Raw genomic sequence first — 18318 nt, 5'->3', positions numbered from 1 at the left:
TTTAGGGTTGGTTAATAAGCAATAAAGACCAACAGCCTCCTCTCTGTCTGACAGCGAAGTGTCAGGTTTACTGTTGGGCATATTGGTTGAAGAAGTTAAGGTAGCCTGTAGGCATTATTTTTTTTACCCAGTTATTTAGACTTAGGTTCATTGAAAATTTAGCAGTATAGCACTGAACTCCTGTGAGATGAAAAAAAAAAGAAGTAATTTTTTTTTTTTTTAACTCTTCAGTCATAGTTCAGAGTGTTGCTGAACAGTGAACACAAGATATGTGGGCTCCTGCAACAACAGTGAGACTCTAAACCAGGATTTATAGGTGATCACTATGACATACAGAGGTAACATTATTTGAAATCATTAAATCAAATGTGCTGGTGTAGAAGGAAGTTTTTGTTCAGTTTTCCCTCAGATCCTTGTACAAGTATGGAGATTTCTGCAGATACACTGTACTTTTTTTTTTTTTTTTTAAGTGGGCGGAGTTTGTTATAGGATCTGCTCATGCCTGTGCTCAGCATGCTGCTCGCAGCGCTGGTGGCCATTTTGTGTTTCTGCAGTAGCAGAAAGGGGGGATGGGCAGAGTACGCACTGCAAGGTTTATTTACTCTCACAACATGGCTTTTGATGAAGAAAGGTTAAATTTGTAAATGAAAGTTACATGTCATCACAAATTACATTCCCTGTCTACTATTTCTTCTAATACTACCACTTGTACTATTTCTCTGTCTGTTTTGAGTCTCAATTAGTCAATCAGGAAATTATTTATATAACTATTTTGTGGAAAATCCATATGTGCAAAATTAAGTAAAGAAAGTAATATTGAATAATTATATTTTTCAGTTTGTAAGTGGGTGTTCTTTGTTCCTCTTGAGTAAAGAACAACCCCAGTGTTGGAATGGTTCAGTCTGTTTAACAGCAGCCCTCCCTGCTGTGGGAGAAGCTGGGCGGATAGAGGCTGCTTAATGTGTCAGGCTGCGGTCTAATTTCTTGCTGTGCGCAGCTAGCATTGGGAGTGTGTGGCTACAAAGCGTTATTTCTTGCTTGTAAATGCAAACAGTACTTGACAAAAATACTTGATACAGTTTTTGTTGAGATAATTTTTTCATTCTCCAATGTAATTATTGTAGTTACTCATGAAAAGTACTTATTTTCAAGTTTCTGAGAAAAGTGCTTATTTGGCTTATTGCGAATTACTTGAAGGAATAACATCAAATCGTCTCAGCTAAAAAAAAACCTTAGCGGTAGCATTTCACTTTTTGTGTGAAAACTCAAGAAAATAAAACTCCTTGTACTCTTTTAGGAAATCTGTAATTGTATTTGACTGTTGTATTACTTCAATACTTTGTCCTTGATCTCTTTTGTTTTAAACGCCCCACCCCCACACCCTCCCCTCACCAGAATGGTTCAGTCCATGTTTGAGTAGGAGAGGCTGTTCCAGAGAGTGAAAGAGAGAGACAGCGTATGTGTTTCTGTGTGTGTGTGTGTGTGTGTGTGTGTGTGTGTGTGTGTGTGTGTGTGTGTGTGTGTGTGTGTGAGAGAGAGAGAAAGAGAGAGGGAGACAGGGGAGGGTGGGTGCAGCTGCTTCTAGGTTCAGTGTATTGTGGATGTGCAATTTAGCGCTGGCTGTGCGCTGCTAGCTAGGCCCTAACTAAATTGCATGTTGTCTTTCTTTGTCTTTTTAAACTGGCTTCATTTGTTTTGCATGTGTTTTATTGGTTAGTGATTGATAAAACATATATTCAGAGTTTTCTATTATTTGGTTTGTCATAGTTACCACAGATAGACCTTTACGAAGGCATAGTCGCTTTAAAAAAAAATCCTGCGTTTTAGTTGGATGGGACAGTCTGAACCAGGCTCACTCCCCTTTACCTTTGACCTTCTCTGGCTTTCTAGCCATGAGGTCCATTGATAAGCTCAACAAATTATTTATCTAAAATCTACTGGCCTAACTTTCTCAGGTCCTCATGTCAAAGGTGAACTTTTCATCAGTTAAAAAGTTGTTTTCCATCATTATTTTGTTCAACGTTGAGTTTCTTTTTCTGTCATCCAGTTTTCTTCCATTCCAAACCAGCTCTGCAGGAGTCGGAAATGGAGTTGCTTGAAACAATATGACAAACTCTTTGTTTGGCCCAGTTGATTTGATTTTCAGACACAATTTAATTCTTGCACTGCAGTAGAAAATCAAAAATAGAAGTTCTACAAATATTGTGTTAATCTGTTCTGTTTGAAAGTGGTAACACACTGGAGACATTCATGGAGAAGCTAGGTTGCGTGGCGGGATGACTGTCCTTGGATAAAGGAGGTTTTTTTGTGCTGTGGTACATTTCCTCAGTTCTTGACGAAAAACTGCTAAGATACAGTGGCTTACCCTACCATTGATAATTAACTGCCACCATGGCCAGAGTGGGATGCTTATTAGCATTTCCACAGTGCTTAAAATATATGGGGACTTAACGGTTTATAGCCAAACAGCATGAATTTCTGCTTCAGCGTTTTAAGGATTTCATGTTTGTAAGGAACACGCTCTCATCTTTTTTGAGTAGATGGCTGTTTTTTCTATGTGTCATATAGAGATATACCCCTTAAGTTTATAAATGTTACTAACTGTCAGATGTATTTCATCCAGGTCTAATAACAGAGTTTCCGTTAGTCAAAGAATTAACTAAGGTTATTTAGCCTATTTATTAGTTTTTTTTTAATTCTGTAGTTTACCGAACACCCTGTTCAGTTGGCCTGTAGCATGGTCTAAATATGAGAGATCATATTACAGCCTGCATATGGTCCTCTGCAGTCCACACTGGTCAAGTCATTAGACAGATAATAGTAGAATCAGGCTAACTAGGTACTCAGGTCAGCGCCATTGAGCTCAGTTTATTGCACATAGTACCTTGGGTGACCATGTCATATGTATGCAGTTCAGATCAAGTGTGTCAAAGATTCAGTAGGGAGGCCAGAGGAGGCAATATAATTTCCACTGAAAAGGTTTATTTAGAGCTATTTCTGGCTTTCTACTTATATCTTTTTTTGACTATGCTGAAAACAACCAATTGCAGCACCAGAAGCCATCTTAAAACAATTACATGGGAATAATAAGTTAAATAATAAGTGAAGCACAGCTCAACAGTTTTAACTGAGTGGGTGGTGAACATCTCACCACATACAGAGCCACAATAAAGGTCAAGTACTGCACTCCTATACTATTTCTGTGTCTTACAGTCTTGTCCTTGACCCTTTTTTAATCAGAACTTTCTTTGCCAATGGTGTTATATAGAAAGGACAGCCCCCTATGCCCTTTCTCAGAATGGTTTAGTCCGTGTTGGCTGTAGATTTCCATACTGTGGACTAGTTTGTGCTAGAGTTGGGGGATGGGGGTTGCCAGGCAACAGCCTGTGCAGTGTATTTCCCCTCTGTCTGTGCGCTGCTAGCTAGGGTTGGTATTGATAATCACCACGCTGTACTTGAAAATGTTGTAGACACAAGCATTGATTTCTATGTATTTGTCGTACCTGCAAATATGTTATGTACTTGATAGATAGAATCACAAATTAAAAAAAAAAATTCATTTTTTGTTTTTCACATTATGCATTACAGCAAACTGCTGTGTCAGGAACTGACCTTTTCTTTTAAATGGTTTAATTTTCACCCATAATAGGTTCAGGTAGGCCAGGCACCCTTTATAAAACATACCTCTGCAAAGAACAAGATGGACTAATCCTAACTGAGCCCCTCCTCCTTTCTTTTATGTTCTCCTGCTGGCCTTTCAGCAGGTCCCTGCTCCCACAATCAACAAATACATGGAAGGCCTCAATCCCACACATCCTGCTAAAGGTCAACATTTCTTTTTTTTGGGCATGTTTAACATTATCTCTGTCACTTAAATCTATCTCAGTTTTTCTAAATGCAGCTCCACACTCTCCTCAAGGTTAGCTTTTGATACTTGTAGAGGGCGCTATGCAAGTTGAAGAGGGCAGAATTTTGGCTTATTTTTTGATTTATCTGTATTTGTTCTTTTTAATAGATAACATTTGTTTCAGATATTCTATAAATGTTGGGGAGTTTGATAGAAATTCTCAATAACTAGCTGATCAAAAATGTCAGCAGAGACATTCTGTCACCTGCAACAATGCGCGATGCCAGGAGTATACATGCTTTTTTAACATTGTTTGTTCCTGGTGACGCTCACATTGGGCCCTGTAATTTAAGTTTATTAACTTGAGTCGTGCATGGTTTGTCTTCATACACACCGGGGACTGTACATGTATGTATTAACAGCAGTGTCAACCTATTTGTAGTTGTGCAATATTTGCTCTTTATGTGAATCTCACATTACCCCACAGGTGTAAAGCATCTCTCTGGCTAGCAGTCATGAAGGATGCCATTATTTTTTTATTTGTGTCTTTCTGTCTTTATGCAGAAAGGTCTGGCTGCATATCAAACCCACAAGATCGCACTCATTCGGATAGAGTCTCACTTGCTACCACAATTTTTTTTAATGGGGTCGTATGTCGCGTCATAAGGTGTTGTGTGTATATAATATCCAGAGAGTGTGTTGTTCTGGCGGAAAGCTTTGAGTGGAATGTGGGCAGCCTCTCATCATTCCCAACAGGGACAAATTAAAAAAATATTTGCAGTTTTCAAACAACAACAACATGTTATTATGGACCCATAAATTTTGCTTGATTTTATTTTAGCCAAAAATGGCCCTACTTGTGCCGGTTGCTGACGCACATGGTCAGTGCGAATACGTTCATTTATCTAGCTGGCTGCTGTTTATTCGTTTGTGCCACACTGTGGTACACTCACATCCACAGTTCTGTCTGTCAAGGAAAAGGTTGCAGTGTTTGAATGGAGCAATGATGGTGTCATCAGGGCACAGTGGGTCATAATAAACAAAGGTTAGGAAATGAATTGGTATCCAAATGTCAGAGACCCATTCCATGAAAAATGGTTTCATTTGTAGCAGTACCAGTCTAACTTGTCAGCCAGGGACATACTCTGCAATAACTGGTACTTCATCAAAAACGTATCACAGTTTGGATGCTGTTCTTGGGAGGCCAACAGCTTTTGGCAAAAATTTTACATGGGTGTCTATGTACTGTATCCCGTCCAAAAATGGCTTGTGATTTGGGATAGTGATCAGCTTTCCCGCTATCTCCAAAACAGACTTGAATCGAACCGAGCAAGATTTGATGAGCAAGATGTCATACTGCTGAAATATGGTTTCATCTCCCACATCTGAACCAATAAAGTGATATTTTTATCTGAAAAAGAAAGTTTTGATGTTCCTCTTAACTGTGAGATTGGATGGCCAAGTTTTTGTTAATCACTTGGAATCGCAGAGGCTTAAACTTGAGGCCTCCTGCTGCAGGACTGACTCCATAGTCACCTTGCTCTAGCTATTTCAAGTTAGAGGGACTTGTATGTCTAGTTTGGCAGAGTTACTGCCACTATGTGCCACTTCTGACTAGCAAGTCAATGGCTAGTCACTTGGTGTTGAAACTGGGTTACAGAGGCAAAGTACTAAAACAACAACAAGCAGCTATTTTGCAACATGAGAGAAAAGAAGTTGTCAAAAACCCAGAGAGAGAAGATTGACATCGCTCCTTGCCTCCTGTTTTTGATGCCTTCATCTTAGCATAAAGGCACATGTGAAAGAATTCCTTCTTACGTATGGTAGGCTAGCTATCAAAGCTTGACTGAGAAATCATTGAACAGAATCTAGTTAAGCAAATTTTACGATAAATTATGAAAACATGCTGGAAGTTATGTAAGTCCTCTATTCTGTGCATTGAAGTCGGAGCATGTTGGATTGTTTACTCCAGTTAAATCCTGCAAAGGCTTAATTTGACAGAAGGTGAATAGAGAAAGACATATAATGGAATGTCTACTCAGTGTTTTGAGTCAGCAGTACGTGCAATGAAACAACATAATGGGGTGTAAATTTAGACCCCTGTATTTTCATCTAAGAGACATAATTTCGCTGTGTGAGGAATACAATTTGGAAATTAATATTCCTATGTGTTTATGAGGCTTTTGTGAGACTTTAAGCACATGTAGTATCTTTGCTGTTGTAGTGAATTAAGTCATTTTTTTCTCTTTAAAAAAAACAAACTATGCAGCTTTTGATGACCTATCTTGAGGTGTGTATTAAATGCCACAACCAGCCTGTGCATGTTCGTCTAACACATCTAATGATTGATTTCTGCATTTCTCCAAGTCAGGTTTAGCAGAGGGCTCACCGACTTAGCTGCAGAAAGCCCTATTTCTAAATATGGACTGATTAACTGAGTTAACTTGATATAAGCCAGAAGAAAAAGAATATTCCGAGTGACTTCTTATTCTTACTATAGTGGTTTCATAATTAATGTACATATAATATATAAAACGTGAAACAGTTAAAACATAACTGTCTATATTTTAAAACCGTCAACCAGCACAATAAAAATGGTTGTGGATTAGCTGTAGCTTGTATTATAGAAGTTGATGGGTTAGACAGATGGAAAAGAAAAATTTTGATTATGTTATTAGAAGAATGTTTAACTTGGCCTATTTAAAACTTTAGTTTCACATAATGAAGTTTATATATCCTACATTTTGTTTACTTTAACAGCTTGGTGAAGCCTTAGGGTCAACAGAAAACTCTTATAACAGGGTGATGCTGCAACCTGATAAATCTGATAGAGAATCCTGCTCAGCTAGCTACAGAGAGCTCAGGCTGGCAGCAAACAGCAGAGCTGACGGCCATTTTGAGTTTCTCCACTGAATCCAGGCGCAGTAAATGAGGCCGTAGGATGGGGGAGGGGGGATATTGTGCTCTGCGCAGTGTGCAATAACATTGGAATGTGAAGTGTACCATCGATTGTGCTTGCTATTTACACCGCTCTATTTGTTTATGTTGACTTTTTGCATGATGCTTTTTTCAGGTTACATTTTTATGCAATTATGCTAAAATACCATCTCACTTATTTTTACAATAAGGACTTGATGGTCATTGCAAGGAGCATGCTTGCTGATATGAAAGCAGAGTAGGAATGGCTTAGAGTGTTGTGCGTATGCGCCAGCATCTCAGTGTGCTGCTCAGCTTTACAGTGTAAAGTACACACTCAGTCCAGGTCTTCTAACTGAATGTTGCATTTTTTCCACGCACATGTGACAGCCTGCTTAGTTGCAAAATACACATGGCCAAATTAAACATTGTTGGAGATCGATGCCTTTTTAGATGACTATCAGCTGCAGTCTTACAGGTCAGCAATGCAGTAACCGTAAAGCTAACCAACTTTCCCGTGTTAATCTGAAGCAGTTTATTGCTTTTACCAGATAAGATTTGAAAGATTACCTGAATTATAGCTGGCTTTATGTTTTCTGTTTCTGTGCTGAAACAACAGACAGTGGTAACTACAAACAGTATCTACCATTTGAATGTGTCTGCTTTTTGTTGTAGCATTATTAACAGACAGACTGATTAAGAAATACAGTCAACATGTTAACAGCTAAAAAACAATCCCCTGTGGCTGCACCTTGTTGAGCTTACATTGACTGAAATATGGGTAAGGGTATGAAAGCCTCTTTCTTGCAGTTTGACGCCTCTCTCTGTCCATTGTTCTGGCAAGCCATTTCCCTGTTCTGAATTTTAGGTGGTTCTTTCTTCTTCACTTTTGTGTGTGCTTTGTTTAACATGTCACGTCTAGTTGGGTTCTCTTAGACAGCCGTCTAGCCAGCAAATAGCTGATTAGTTACGCGATAATTTTTTGTCATAATTTAATAATTGATTTTAGTTTTAAACAAGGCTTCATCTCAATACTAATGCTGAATAAGAATGGCCATCAACGGCATCAAATTATTATGTCTGAAATATTACGTTCAAATATCTTGATTAAAAGCATTATCAGGATCTTTACGAAAATGAACAGAATGTTAATTAGTACTGCTAAAACTGTACCAAAAACCTCCCATCATTTTACATTGAAGAAATATTAAATGAAAGGAGAAAAAAAGTCTTTGTGTAAAGCATTGTTGGCAAAGAAAAGTGTCACATTTGAAAATTCAGATCTGACACTTTTTAAAAATGTCTAAGGGCTCTACTCCAGTATGGTTTAGCCTTTTGTGTCCAGAAGGGTGAATAATGTGTATTTTGATGTAGTAATATCATTTCTTAATAAAGAATATACATACGTAATAGGTATGGATATACTTAAATGTCATCGACATAATTGTAGTTTCAGTTTGATGAAATTTGAAGTGACCCCTTCGAAACTAAGGGCTCAGATACAGCACAAGGGATAGAGATGGATTGCTTAATTCAGAAGAGCTAAATTTAGGGTAACACGTTGTTTTGCATTGTCTGTGGAATTTATATATAGTTGATCCTGCTGTCCTAGTTTGAAGCAGTAATATACAATTTACTAAAAAAAATACATCTCATTTTCCCTTAGGTTGTCGAAGAATTCTGTAGTAAGTCCATGACCAAGGACCTTTCAGCTTGAAGGTGAGTTATTCATAGATGTTTTAATTAGTATATGCACCATATATTACTTAATATCATAGCACATTTCCTGTTTGCTACTGAATGTGAAATGAGAGTTTTACTGCAGCCAAACACAGTCCCCTGCAGCACACAGCTTGTAATTTTGTTTGACTCACTTAAAAAAAGTTTAAACTATCACATCCACTGATGCATTAATATACATGAATAAAAGAAATATACATGAATTGAATACATATAAAATATGACAACTAGCCTCAACACTACAATTTGTGCAACAATCAGAACTATGTACGGAAAAATCCTTCATGTTTTGCATAACCTCTTTACTGCTGCCAACACAGCCTCAATTCGTCCAGTCTGATTTGCTGAGGATTGAACCAATAGGAAGGTGGGGGGATGGGAGGAAGGTTAGGTTGCTGCTGTTGTTAACTTCAGTGTCATTTCTGTTCTCTGGATCGGGGGCTTAGGTAAACATGAAATCCATAAGTTAGTCAAAAAATTAAAGGCAAGGGGAATTTGTCAGAGCATTTTTCTGACTGACATGAAAAAGGGTTTCTGGCACACTGAGCTGCACCTTGACTGTTGTCACTTTAGGACAGATACAGCAGTATGTAGTTCGGCAGTAAGGATCTGTCTGATTTGGCTTGGATACTGAGTCAGATTTGTGGCAAAGAAAGGGACTGTCGGGGAACCGACCAGTTTGGTATGCAGACCTCTGAGAAAGAAGAACCTTCTAGAAAAGAAGAAACAAGAAATCCACAGGGCTCTACAGTGACCTCTTGTGTTTCTTCTGAAACTCTGCAGCCATTTCTTTAATATGCAGTGCGTAAAGTCCAGGAAAGGTTCATAAGCGGAAGAGACTGTGCTGTTTACTCTTGCAGCTCTCACCGTGGTGTTTTAGATCTTTCCCAGACTCATCATGCCCTTTGATAGCATCTAATCTCTCCTTGTCATTCCACAGGCAGCAATGGAAGTTGTTGTGACAGAGGAGAAGAAGAAGATTTTCCGAGCCAGGAAAACCATGAAGATCAGTGATCGACAGCAACTGGAGAGTCTTCACAGCACTTTGTTGACAGCAGCTCCAAGTTTATCCAATCCATCTCCACCACCTCTAATGAATGGCACACACAAAGAGGATGGACAAAAAGTGGCGGACAAAGAGCAAAACAACATCTCGGACTCAAACTCCCCCCACGCTACATCACCTGCCTCTCCTGCTCCTTTCTTGTCACTAAATCTGTCACCTTCCCCTGCCTCTTCACAAAGTCCAAAACCAAAGGAAGAAACTCCTACTTCTCCCACATCACCATTTCACTCTCTAAACTTTGAACTGAAAAAGATGGAGGAGGAGGAGGAGGAGAGGAAAGGTTCTTCGTCGTCCTTATCAAATGAGTCTGTTACACCAGCATCAACAGAATCTAAGGAAAACCAGGAAAAAGACACTGAAGTGATTCCAGAGCTGGAAAAGAAAGAGGTAAATGCTTCAAACTTTTTAGGAAACTGTCCAGAGTTTTTCTTTAAATACTTATTTATTCTACAAAGTAATATCAGTGACCTGGGTTTATAAGGGAGTTATCCTGACTGTGATAGTCAAAAAAAGTTTCAAATAATTGTCCATTAATGCTCTTCCTCAGGAGGAACAGACTACAACAGAGGACCCAGCTGTGGATTCAGCGAAGGAGCCTGTTAAAGGTTTGGTTCCATGTTCGCCTGTGGCACCTCCAGTATCTGACTGCACAGAACCAATGGATACAGATAGTGACACTACAAAGGCCAAGGACCCTGAGGCTTCCACAGCCAAAATAAAAGATGAAAAGCCTTCTTCACCTAAATCTATAACTTCCGATTCCTCTCCTTCTTGTCCTTCCTCGTCTCACCCAGCTTCTTCCTCTGGTGCGGATCTAAAACAAGAAGAGGATATCAAAGAGGAGGACATAAAAGAAGAGAAAGATGACAAAGAAGATCTGAAGAAAGGAACCATCAGTGAGGAAAAGATGGAGGTGGACTCGGTGAAAGTAGCAACCAAAAAGGAAAAAACTGATGTTGGAAAAACCACAAAACCATCTCGGCCATCATCCACTCCACCATCGAATACAGGTATGAGAGAGTGTACATTGTGTCACATAGCTTCAAGATAACTGTTCTGTGTTGGTAAAGATCAGCAGAAATCCAAAAGAAAAATTAACCAAAAGCAGTAATATTAGATATGTCATTCAGTATTTGATACACACAGAACTGGATGTTTTTGTTCTTTAGTTAGCTAATGTGGACCTGAAAAAGAAGGCTATGGAAAGTGTAGGGTCCAGGGTTATTACAGAAAGACTGCTTGGCAGTTATAGGCTGTATTACATGTTAATAAGATACAACTCAGAATAGTACTCAGACAATTTAGTATTACAAGTTGGGCGATTACGAGATATGCATTTAATGGGTGGATCGAGATATCCTTTTGACCCTAATATGGGTCAAGCTCCAGGAACACTCCAATTTTTGGCAGATTTGACAAAACTCCTTCAGGGTGCAGCTGTTTTCAGGTTGTGTCTTACTCCTTGTGACTTGTAAATAGACTTTGACGTGTAAAATCAAGTTCCACTTCAAGATGCTACAAAGGAAGCTCATAGTTTGCAAGTGTGTAAGTTTAATAAATCATATGGTAAGGATAATAAGAACACTTTCATGTTATATTAAACGGCAATGTATTACAAAGTGCAAGAAAGTAAGGTAAATTCCATTTAATTCAACTTGCTTGCAGATGGAAGCCAGAAAATGGACCCTGATCTCCAGAAAATCATCAACAAATATTCAGATTTAAAACAAAGTGTATTATTTTTACTGTGAATTGATGCATTTGAGTTTACATTCGGAGACTACTCACAATGATTTTGGATGGACCACCCCTTACTACTTCACAATTTTCCATTGCACCATTGCTGCCATAATTATAATAATAATCATGTTTACCTGTCCAGTTCAAAACATAAATTAGCCTCGCATTAATGGACATGACATGTTGTTATGCTAACTGGATTTCTGTGATAAAGGTAAAGGTCAAAAGGTGAAATGTGCAGAAATATAGTGATACACTGACTGAAAACTTGTAGTCAAGAAAGAAGTCCATCCAAGCTGTTAGTAGTGTCTGAGTTTTGAGTTCAGCTTGTAGGGCAACGAATGGGTAGTAAGCAGGTCTCTGTCTTTGTTTCCCAAGTAGTGCAAGATGAGAAGGGCTCGACCTCGGGACTGAAACGTACTTTATCAGAGGGTTCTGAAAAGGATGGGCAAAACATGAAAAGAGAGGGGAAGAGGCCTAAGGTGGAGCGTGAGGAGTTGGAGGCACAACTAGAACTTAAAATTACTGCAAAAGCTGGCAGTCACCATAAACTTGAAAAGGTTTGTATGCAACTATCCCGCTGTACTTCACAAGTTTTTCCCAAAGTCTAAACTAACTGAATTTTGTTTTGGTGACAATGGATATTGAAAAAGTTATAACATAATTTTGCTTTTTTTTCCCCTCCTTTACCTGATATTCTTTCTCAGATTGTGCAACAGCTAGTGGATGAACGGTTGAGGGTTTTGGAGCTGACAATTTTTGACAAACATTTCCAAGAACTCAAGGACAGAGTAGACAAGATCGACTGTGCCACCAAACACAAAACTGCTATTAACACACTCCAAGTAAGTAGATAGTATCATTGTAATCTTAAGTACATTTTTCTATAATGGGAACACATTCACCATTTTAAGATGCTCTTTTACTGATAAGTAATATGTAGTTAAGGAGCTGCTAAAATTCACTCCTTACAGTTAGCAAGGATCATATCTAAAGTCCACTTCCCTCTACTATTTTTTAGGCCAAAATAGCCCGATTAGCAAAAAAGTTTGGAGAGGCCAATCAGGCATCAGAGAACAAAAGGAAACAGGAGGTAAGGCTTTTTTTTGTTTGTTTCTTGCTAAAAATCTTTCTGCCTGGTATGCAAGTTATATTTTCTGAAAATACTCTGACAGCATACTGTCTGATTTCCGCAGGCACTTGCTGCTGCTACTGCCGCTTCTGCCGCCAAGACGGCAACTGTTGCAAACAACCCTCAAGCTCAACGGTAAGTGTGCCCATGCCTAGAACAGTTTCTCATCTAGATCCCTGTCAACCATACTAAATGTTTTAATTTATAAATTTAGCAATGAGGTTTTCAGGGTTGTTGGAAGTGATTTTGATCACTTCACTGCAAGTTCACATATTTGCCAGATTTCATCATGTGACAAAAATATTTTCAGAGTTTTTCAAAGTTTTTCAAAATTTACAGCATAAATGTATTTAAACATGTTATCTTTGAATTCACCAGTGTGTGCTCTTTGGTATTGTGTGAATATAATTTGGCCTTTGTATGAACGTGACAATACCGGACTGAAGCCAGTACTACACACTGAGCCGTTCGCAGCGTGAATAGTTGACATTGTCCCAGGTTGCTATCTGTAATCACTAGAGGCTGAATTTAAAACTAAAGGATAGAATAAAGAATCCTTACATCCTCCAAATCCATACCTTTTTGGAAACCAAGATTCCATGTCCCTTGTTCGGTTTTTCAGGATCAGCTTTTTTAAACTTTTAACTTCACTCCAAATATTTCTTAAGACTGGTTTGGAATAAACAAACACACAGTCTGTGTTTTGCACCTGCAAAGTAACCCCGCGTGGGTCCAGGTCCTGAGTCTTGTGACGTTCTACAATGTGAAGCCTGAGCGTTTCTTCAGGCAGTGCAGAGTGTAGTTAAAACTGCACCTCTCCTCCCAACAGCGTGCTCCGTCGGCAGACAGTAGAGCCACAGCCTGAGGTGCCCAGTGAGGGAGTGGCGACCTCTGTTGGTAAGACTCCAGCACAGTCTGTCAAGAAGAAGGAAGAAGAGGAAATGGAGGAGGAAGAGGACAAAGATATGTCACGTCACATTGCCATGGCAAAAAAGCTGGCAGAATACAGTGAGGGAAAGTGCAGAGCAGACATTAAACTCCGCTCAATCACTTCCCACTTGGAGAAAGTGCTGTACCACAACTGCAAAAGAAGCTCAGGGAATCCCAGGCCTGACCGCTACGCATCATACATATTCCGCTACTTAGTCCCATATGACGTCTACTGTGACTGGGTTGCAAAGGTCAACTATGTTGGATTATTGGGCAAGGAGGCGCTGCCCACGAACTTAAGGAGGACAATGAGGATGTACATTGAGCGTCGATTCCCTCTACTATCCTGTGACAGCTGGAGAGAAATTCGTGATGTTATCAATGAAATACTACGAGTGAAGAGAAGACCAGAATTTTTTCGAGAATATGATGAAAGAACTGCTGTGTCATTTTGAGAGTCTTATGTTACAGGAACAGAAGCATACTGGGACAATTGTCATTATGTGTCATTGAAATTATCAAAACATTTTGTCTAAATATCACTCAATGCACCTAGATTCTTGTCAGCGTTAATAAAAAATTAATTTCATATTGAAAGGGAAGTGAGTCCCTAATGACTTGTACACAGAAAGTTGTGGAATTGGCACCACACTTGAAAACGTTGGAAATATACTTGCATATTGATAAATGCTTTGATGAAAACTCAGACATGTACTTAAATTATGAGGTGGAGTCTTGCCACAATTTGTTCAAAGATGACTGTATGAAATGGAATAAATTGAAATGTCAGAATCTTAACACATTCGGTCGTCTTCCTGTCATGGACATAAGCAGCTCAAAGCGTGAACAACTCTAAGCATAAGCAATCTTTCTAAACAGGCCGGTCCGGACTTCCTTGGAGGTAAAGCAGACTCCAACAACAATTTCTTCCTCCAACACAGCTAGTGAGTAGAAGGATTTCCTTTTATGCTGTATGTTGTCGGTCTTTCTTTTTGAAAGAATAACCAGTGGCACACTATTTAGTAGTGTCAAGCCCCCAACAACAAAGTTGTGGGTTTTGATTTTAAGGCCTGTTTATTACCATTTGGATTGTTCCAAATGGATATGTATTTGGATTTGCATGTGTTCTCCATGTGTTCGTGTGATTTTGTCTGGATGCTGTAGTTTCTTACCACAGCAAAAACAAAATGTTTTAAAATACCAAAACGAACTGTGATTTGAACCAACTAAAGTGTTGCCTGTGTAGCCAAACATGGAGGGACGTGTGCTTTTATTACCCATTAACATGGGCACTGTAGTTTATTTTGAGCAAATCCAACGTACGCTTTCCTGCTGGCAGAAATACTCATGCGCATACCGAATCTGTGGCTGAAAATAGTCCCCATTACTGTTTACGCCGGTGTGAGTTACATTTATTAAAGACTACAGTGCCCAGCTGTCAAAGGAAATTGTTAACCCATTTTTTAAAAATAAAAGTGTATATTTGTGACATTTTTTTAGAAAATTACATTTTCGGTAGGGACAAATGGGCTTGGGGCTGAGTGCCACGGACAGGCTGAGGAAATCAGTAAATTGAAAGATTTTGGTCTGGGATTCTTTGACAATAATGGAAGTATTGCCAGCAGTATTCCTTAAGTTTCCTGTAGGCATGTGTGAGCGTATGATTGAATTTGTCTGCATGTGAGCTGCAATAGGTGTTTACCTATCTTTTGCCCATTGCATGTTGGGATAGTTTTTAACTGCCATGACCATTTCTCGCAAAAAACAATGGATTTGCACCATTTAGCAGTGACACTTCTTGTCACATTCTGAAAAAAGCCATTTTTCCTATTTTCCTCAGCAAATCCAGCCCAATCAGCTCTGCCAGCCCCTGTCCCAGCTCCAGCCCCGACATCCACCTCCACAGCCATGGTTCCACAGGCCCCCATCCTCCAGTTGATCACCTCCAGCTCTAATGCTGCCTCCACCTTGGCCACTGGCATTACCACTCAGAGTCCCACAGGCACCCTACTGCTGAAGACGGCCCCTGGGAGCAGCATGGTGGCTACAGGCCAGCCGCTCCTCATCCAGCTGCCTTTATCAGTGACTAATGGCCAGGCAGGAACGCTGGTCAACATCCCTGTCTCCTCTTTGTCTGCAGCCAACTCACTCAACAAGGCCAAAACCACTGCTTCCACCGCCACTTTTATACTCAAGCCTGCTCCTGCCACTACCACAGCACCAGCTTCTGCACCAACTGCTGCCACGGTGCCAGCGCTCCAGGCCACCACTGGCCAGATGTCTTCTGCCCAGATCTCTCTTGCCCGAGCCGTGTACCAGGGGGGTGCTGGGGGGATAACTACGCCCAATGCCGGGGTATCCGTGACCACGGCCAGGACGCCAGCTCAGTCTGTCTCTGTAGCCGGAGCTATGTCGTCAGCCTCCTCACCTGCAACGTCTGGGCCAGCAGCAACAGGTTCCACTGCTCCAGGACCCCCACAAGGGACCTCTCTGACATCAAAGACAGGTGGGGGTTTGCTTTGATTAAAAAGGCTGTTGTGTTTAGGGGTGTTTAAAATTTCATATCTGTTGCAATCAGCAGCTTGTAAAAATTCAGTTGTCCGTCATTTGGCCAGTCCCACAAATGTCAGAAGGGGAAATAAAGACACGACAACCTTTGGCTTTCACTTAAAATAAGTATTATTATTGTTTAAACGCCAGTGCCTTTCTGCCCCATCAGTGTGTTTGTTGTTTTATTGCTGCATTTTTCCTTTCTTGAATTTCTCTCAATCAACTTTTTTTTCCTCTTATCTCAGACAACCAAGCAACAGGAGCCGCTCCATCCAAGTTAACCGCGGCACGACCGAAAGGCTCCGTCATCGATCTCACTGAGGACGATGATGATGTGCAAGGTAAGGCTGAAGCGTACCTGTTTTTCTCATACAGTAAAGCAGATTTTTAACTCAACATTTGTTTTCTTTACCCGAAAACATACTGTATTGAAAGGAGCCTTTAGTCTAAATTTGTTGCACTGTATACTCTCCAGTGACAGGAGTGAAAAATGCCACCATTGCAGCTCCCTCACCGACCCAGCGTCCTCACCCAGTCGTCAGCATTCCCAACAGTAAGTTCACCATATTATATTGAGTCCATTCAAGGTTGATTTTGTGCATGCATGTCATATTGTGACAAACACATAAACAAGTGCTTTACGTTTCGCATTACATTTACATTTTGAAATGTTTACATTTCTCGGCTATTGGGTACTGTTATGATAAAAAATGCAAAATTAAAAAAACATAGTTAGTTTCTGTGTTTTGCATGTAAATTGCACATCTAATTCTCATGTCTGCTCTGTCCTCAGATGCAGGAGCAAGGTCGTCCCCACTAAGCAATCAGAACTCTTCCAGCAATCCTCAGTTGACAGTCCACCACCGCCCCCCACTGGTAATGAATTAGAAATACATTTTTCATATTTTGCAAAAGCCAAATGTGGTTTTCGAATTCTGTATCTTCTCTGTTAAGTCTTGGTTAATCATTTTTTGCATATGATGTCAAATTTGAAATATTTGGATCTCATGCTGAAAGGCTACCAGTAGTATAGTTGTCTTTGCCCACCATACAGATTTTTGACTCCAAAAGCTCAAACTAGTTGAGCATTTATCTCTGTTTATGAAAAACTTTCACCATAACCTTTCCAGACCCACTTTCTCTCTGAATGATAAGTGGCTGTTTTTTGAATTATTCAAGAAATAGTGGTCATAATCACATTTATCCCCTTTTGCAAGGGGACCAACTTATGACAACAGTTTTCTCTTTTATAGGACTCCCCGATGAAATCGCGCACTGTAACCACTACTACACCAGCTCGGGGCTCCAGCATGGCACTGCCCCCTCTCCCTGCAGCACCCGCACCGCCACGTTTACCCCCAGAGGCTGAGCGGACCACACCTCCTCAGCAACCTCAGCTGAAGCTGGTGCCAAGTCAGACTGGTATAGTGCTGTCCTGGTGTGTGGCAGAAACTGATCGGACCTGTGCAGCTGTAGACAGTTATCACCTCTATGCCTTCCATCAAGACAACTCGAACAGCAATGCAGCGCAGCAGCACTGGAAGAAGATTGGGGAGGTGAAGGCCCTTCCTCTGCCTATGGCCTGTACGCTGACCCAGTTCCAGTCTGGCTCCACTTATCATTTTGCTGTTCGAGCCAAAGACATCTACGGGCGCTTTGGCTCCTTCTGTGAACCTCAGTGCACAAATGTCATCAGTTCCAGCTCAAGTTGAACAGTTAAGGAATGGAAACAATTTTTTGCATTTGAAGCTTCATGACTTCCTTTACTCTTTTTTGTGTTAGGAACTCAAATATTGTGCGTTGAACACATACAGTATCTGTAAATATCTCTACATCACAACTGGACTTCTGACTGACTTGGAAAACTGAAGTGGCAAACAGTTGGTTTTGTCTGGTCAATGTATGTATTGTAATTTTTGTGACTTAAGCTGCTGTATATAATTGAATTTCTTTGCCTCTTTACCAAGTCAGATATTTATGTTGACTCCTGTTACTCTGACCCAGATGTCGTTTGCTTTACTTGAGAAGAGGTGACAGGATTATCTGTGTAAACTCAGAATTACACAGAAATCTATAAATGTGTGGTAGAACTGAATGATAACTTTTGTAAGTTTTGTCTGGCAACCAGACTTTAAGAAACACAATAAAAGGTTTTATTAAAGTCTTGGCTCACCAAGTTTGTGACTGATTTTATCTGCTATTGTCTGGCTCATAGCTCTTCACTGAAATTACAGATAACACCAGTCTACCACCTTGATTACAACAATGCCCATAGAGACATTGGCAGTTTGGTAACATGTCTGTGACAGAACCCCATGTTTTACCAGTTCAAATCGATATACAGTACTTTGTACACAGAAACATTGAATGCTTTTTATTTCCCTTGCATGGTGATCC

The 18318-nt window shown here is 40.0% G+C and overlaps 1 protein-coding gene across 4 annotated transcripts in view; it reads left to right on the top strand.

Moving 5' to 3' along the window:
• LOC120800163 (activating transcription factor 7 interacting protein) overlaps nt 1-18082 on the top strand; it is a 30965-nt gene extending 12883 nt beyond the window's left edge. The window contains exons 1-15 of one of the 4 annotated variants that reach the window (XM_040146042.1): nt 3715-3825; nt 8430-8482; nt 9444-9956; nt 10117-10174; nt 10364-10579; nt 11688-11869; nt 12017-12154; nt 12331-12402; nt 12506-12576; nt 14251-14315; nt 15212-15877; nt 16167-16262; nt 16397-16474; nt 16715-16797; nt 17175-18082. In XM_040146042.1, the coding sequence (XP_040001976.1) occupies nt 9450-9956; nt 10117-10174; nt 10364-10579; nt 11688-11869; nt 12017-12154; nt 12331-12402; nt 12506-12576; nt 14251-14315; nt 15212-15877; nt 16167-16262; nt 16397-16474; nt 16715-16797; nt 17175-17633 (2691 nt within the window). In that variant the 5' untranslated portion in view covers nt 3715-3825; nt 8430-8482; nt 9444-9449 and the 3' untranslated portion in view covers nt 17634-18082. Of the gene's footprint in view, nt 1-3714; nt 3826-8429; nt 8483-9443; nt 9957-10116; nt 10580-11687; nt 11870-12016; nt 12155-12330; nt 12403-12505; nt 12577-14250; nt 14316-15211; nt 15878-16166; nt 16263-16396; nt 16475-16714; nt 16798-17174 lie in introns of those variants that run through there. The other 3 variants (XM_040146041.1, XM_040146039.1, XM_040146040.1) reach the window with 3 other exon arrangements.
• The last annotated feature ends 236 nt before the right edge of the window (nt 18083-18318 follow it).

Source organism: Xiphias gladius, chromosome 15 (assembly GCF_016859285.1).
Source record: "Xiphias gladius isolate SHS-SW01 ecotype Sanya breed wild chromosome 15, ASM1685928v1, whole genome shotgun sequence".
NCBI classification, from domain to species: domain Eukaryota; kingdom Metazoa; phylum Chordata; class Actinopteri; order Istiophoriformes; family Xiphiidae; genus Xiphias; species Xiphias gladius.
Note: the sequence above shows the minus strand (reverse complement) of the source record. Positions and strands in the feature narration are given on the sequence as shown.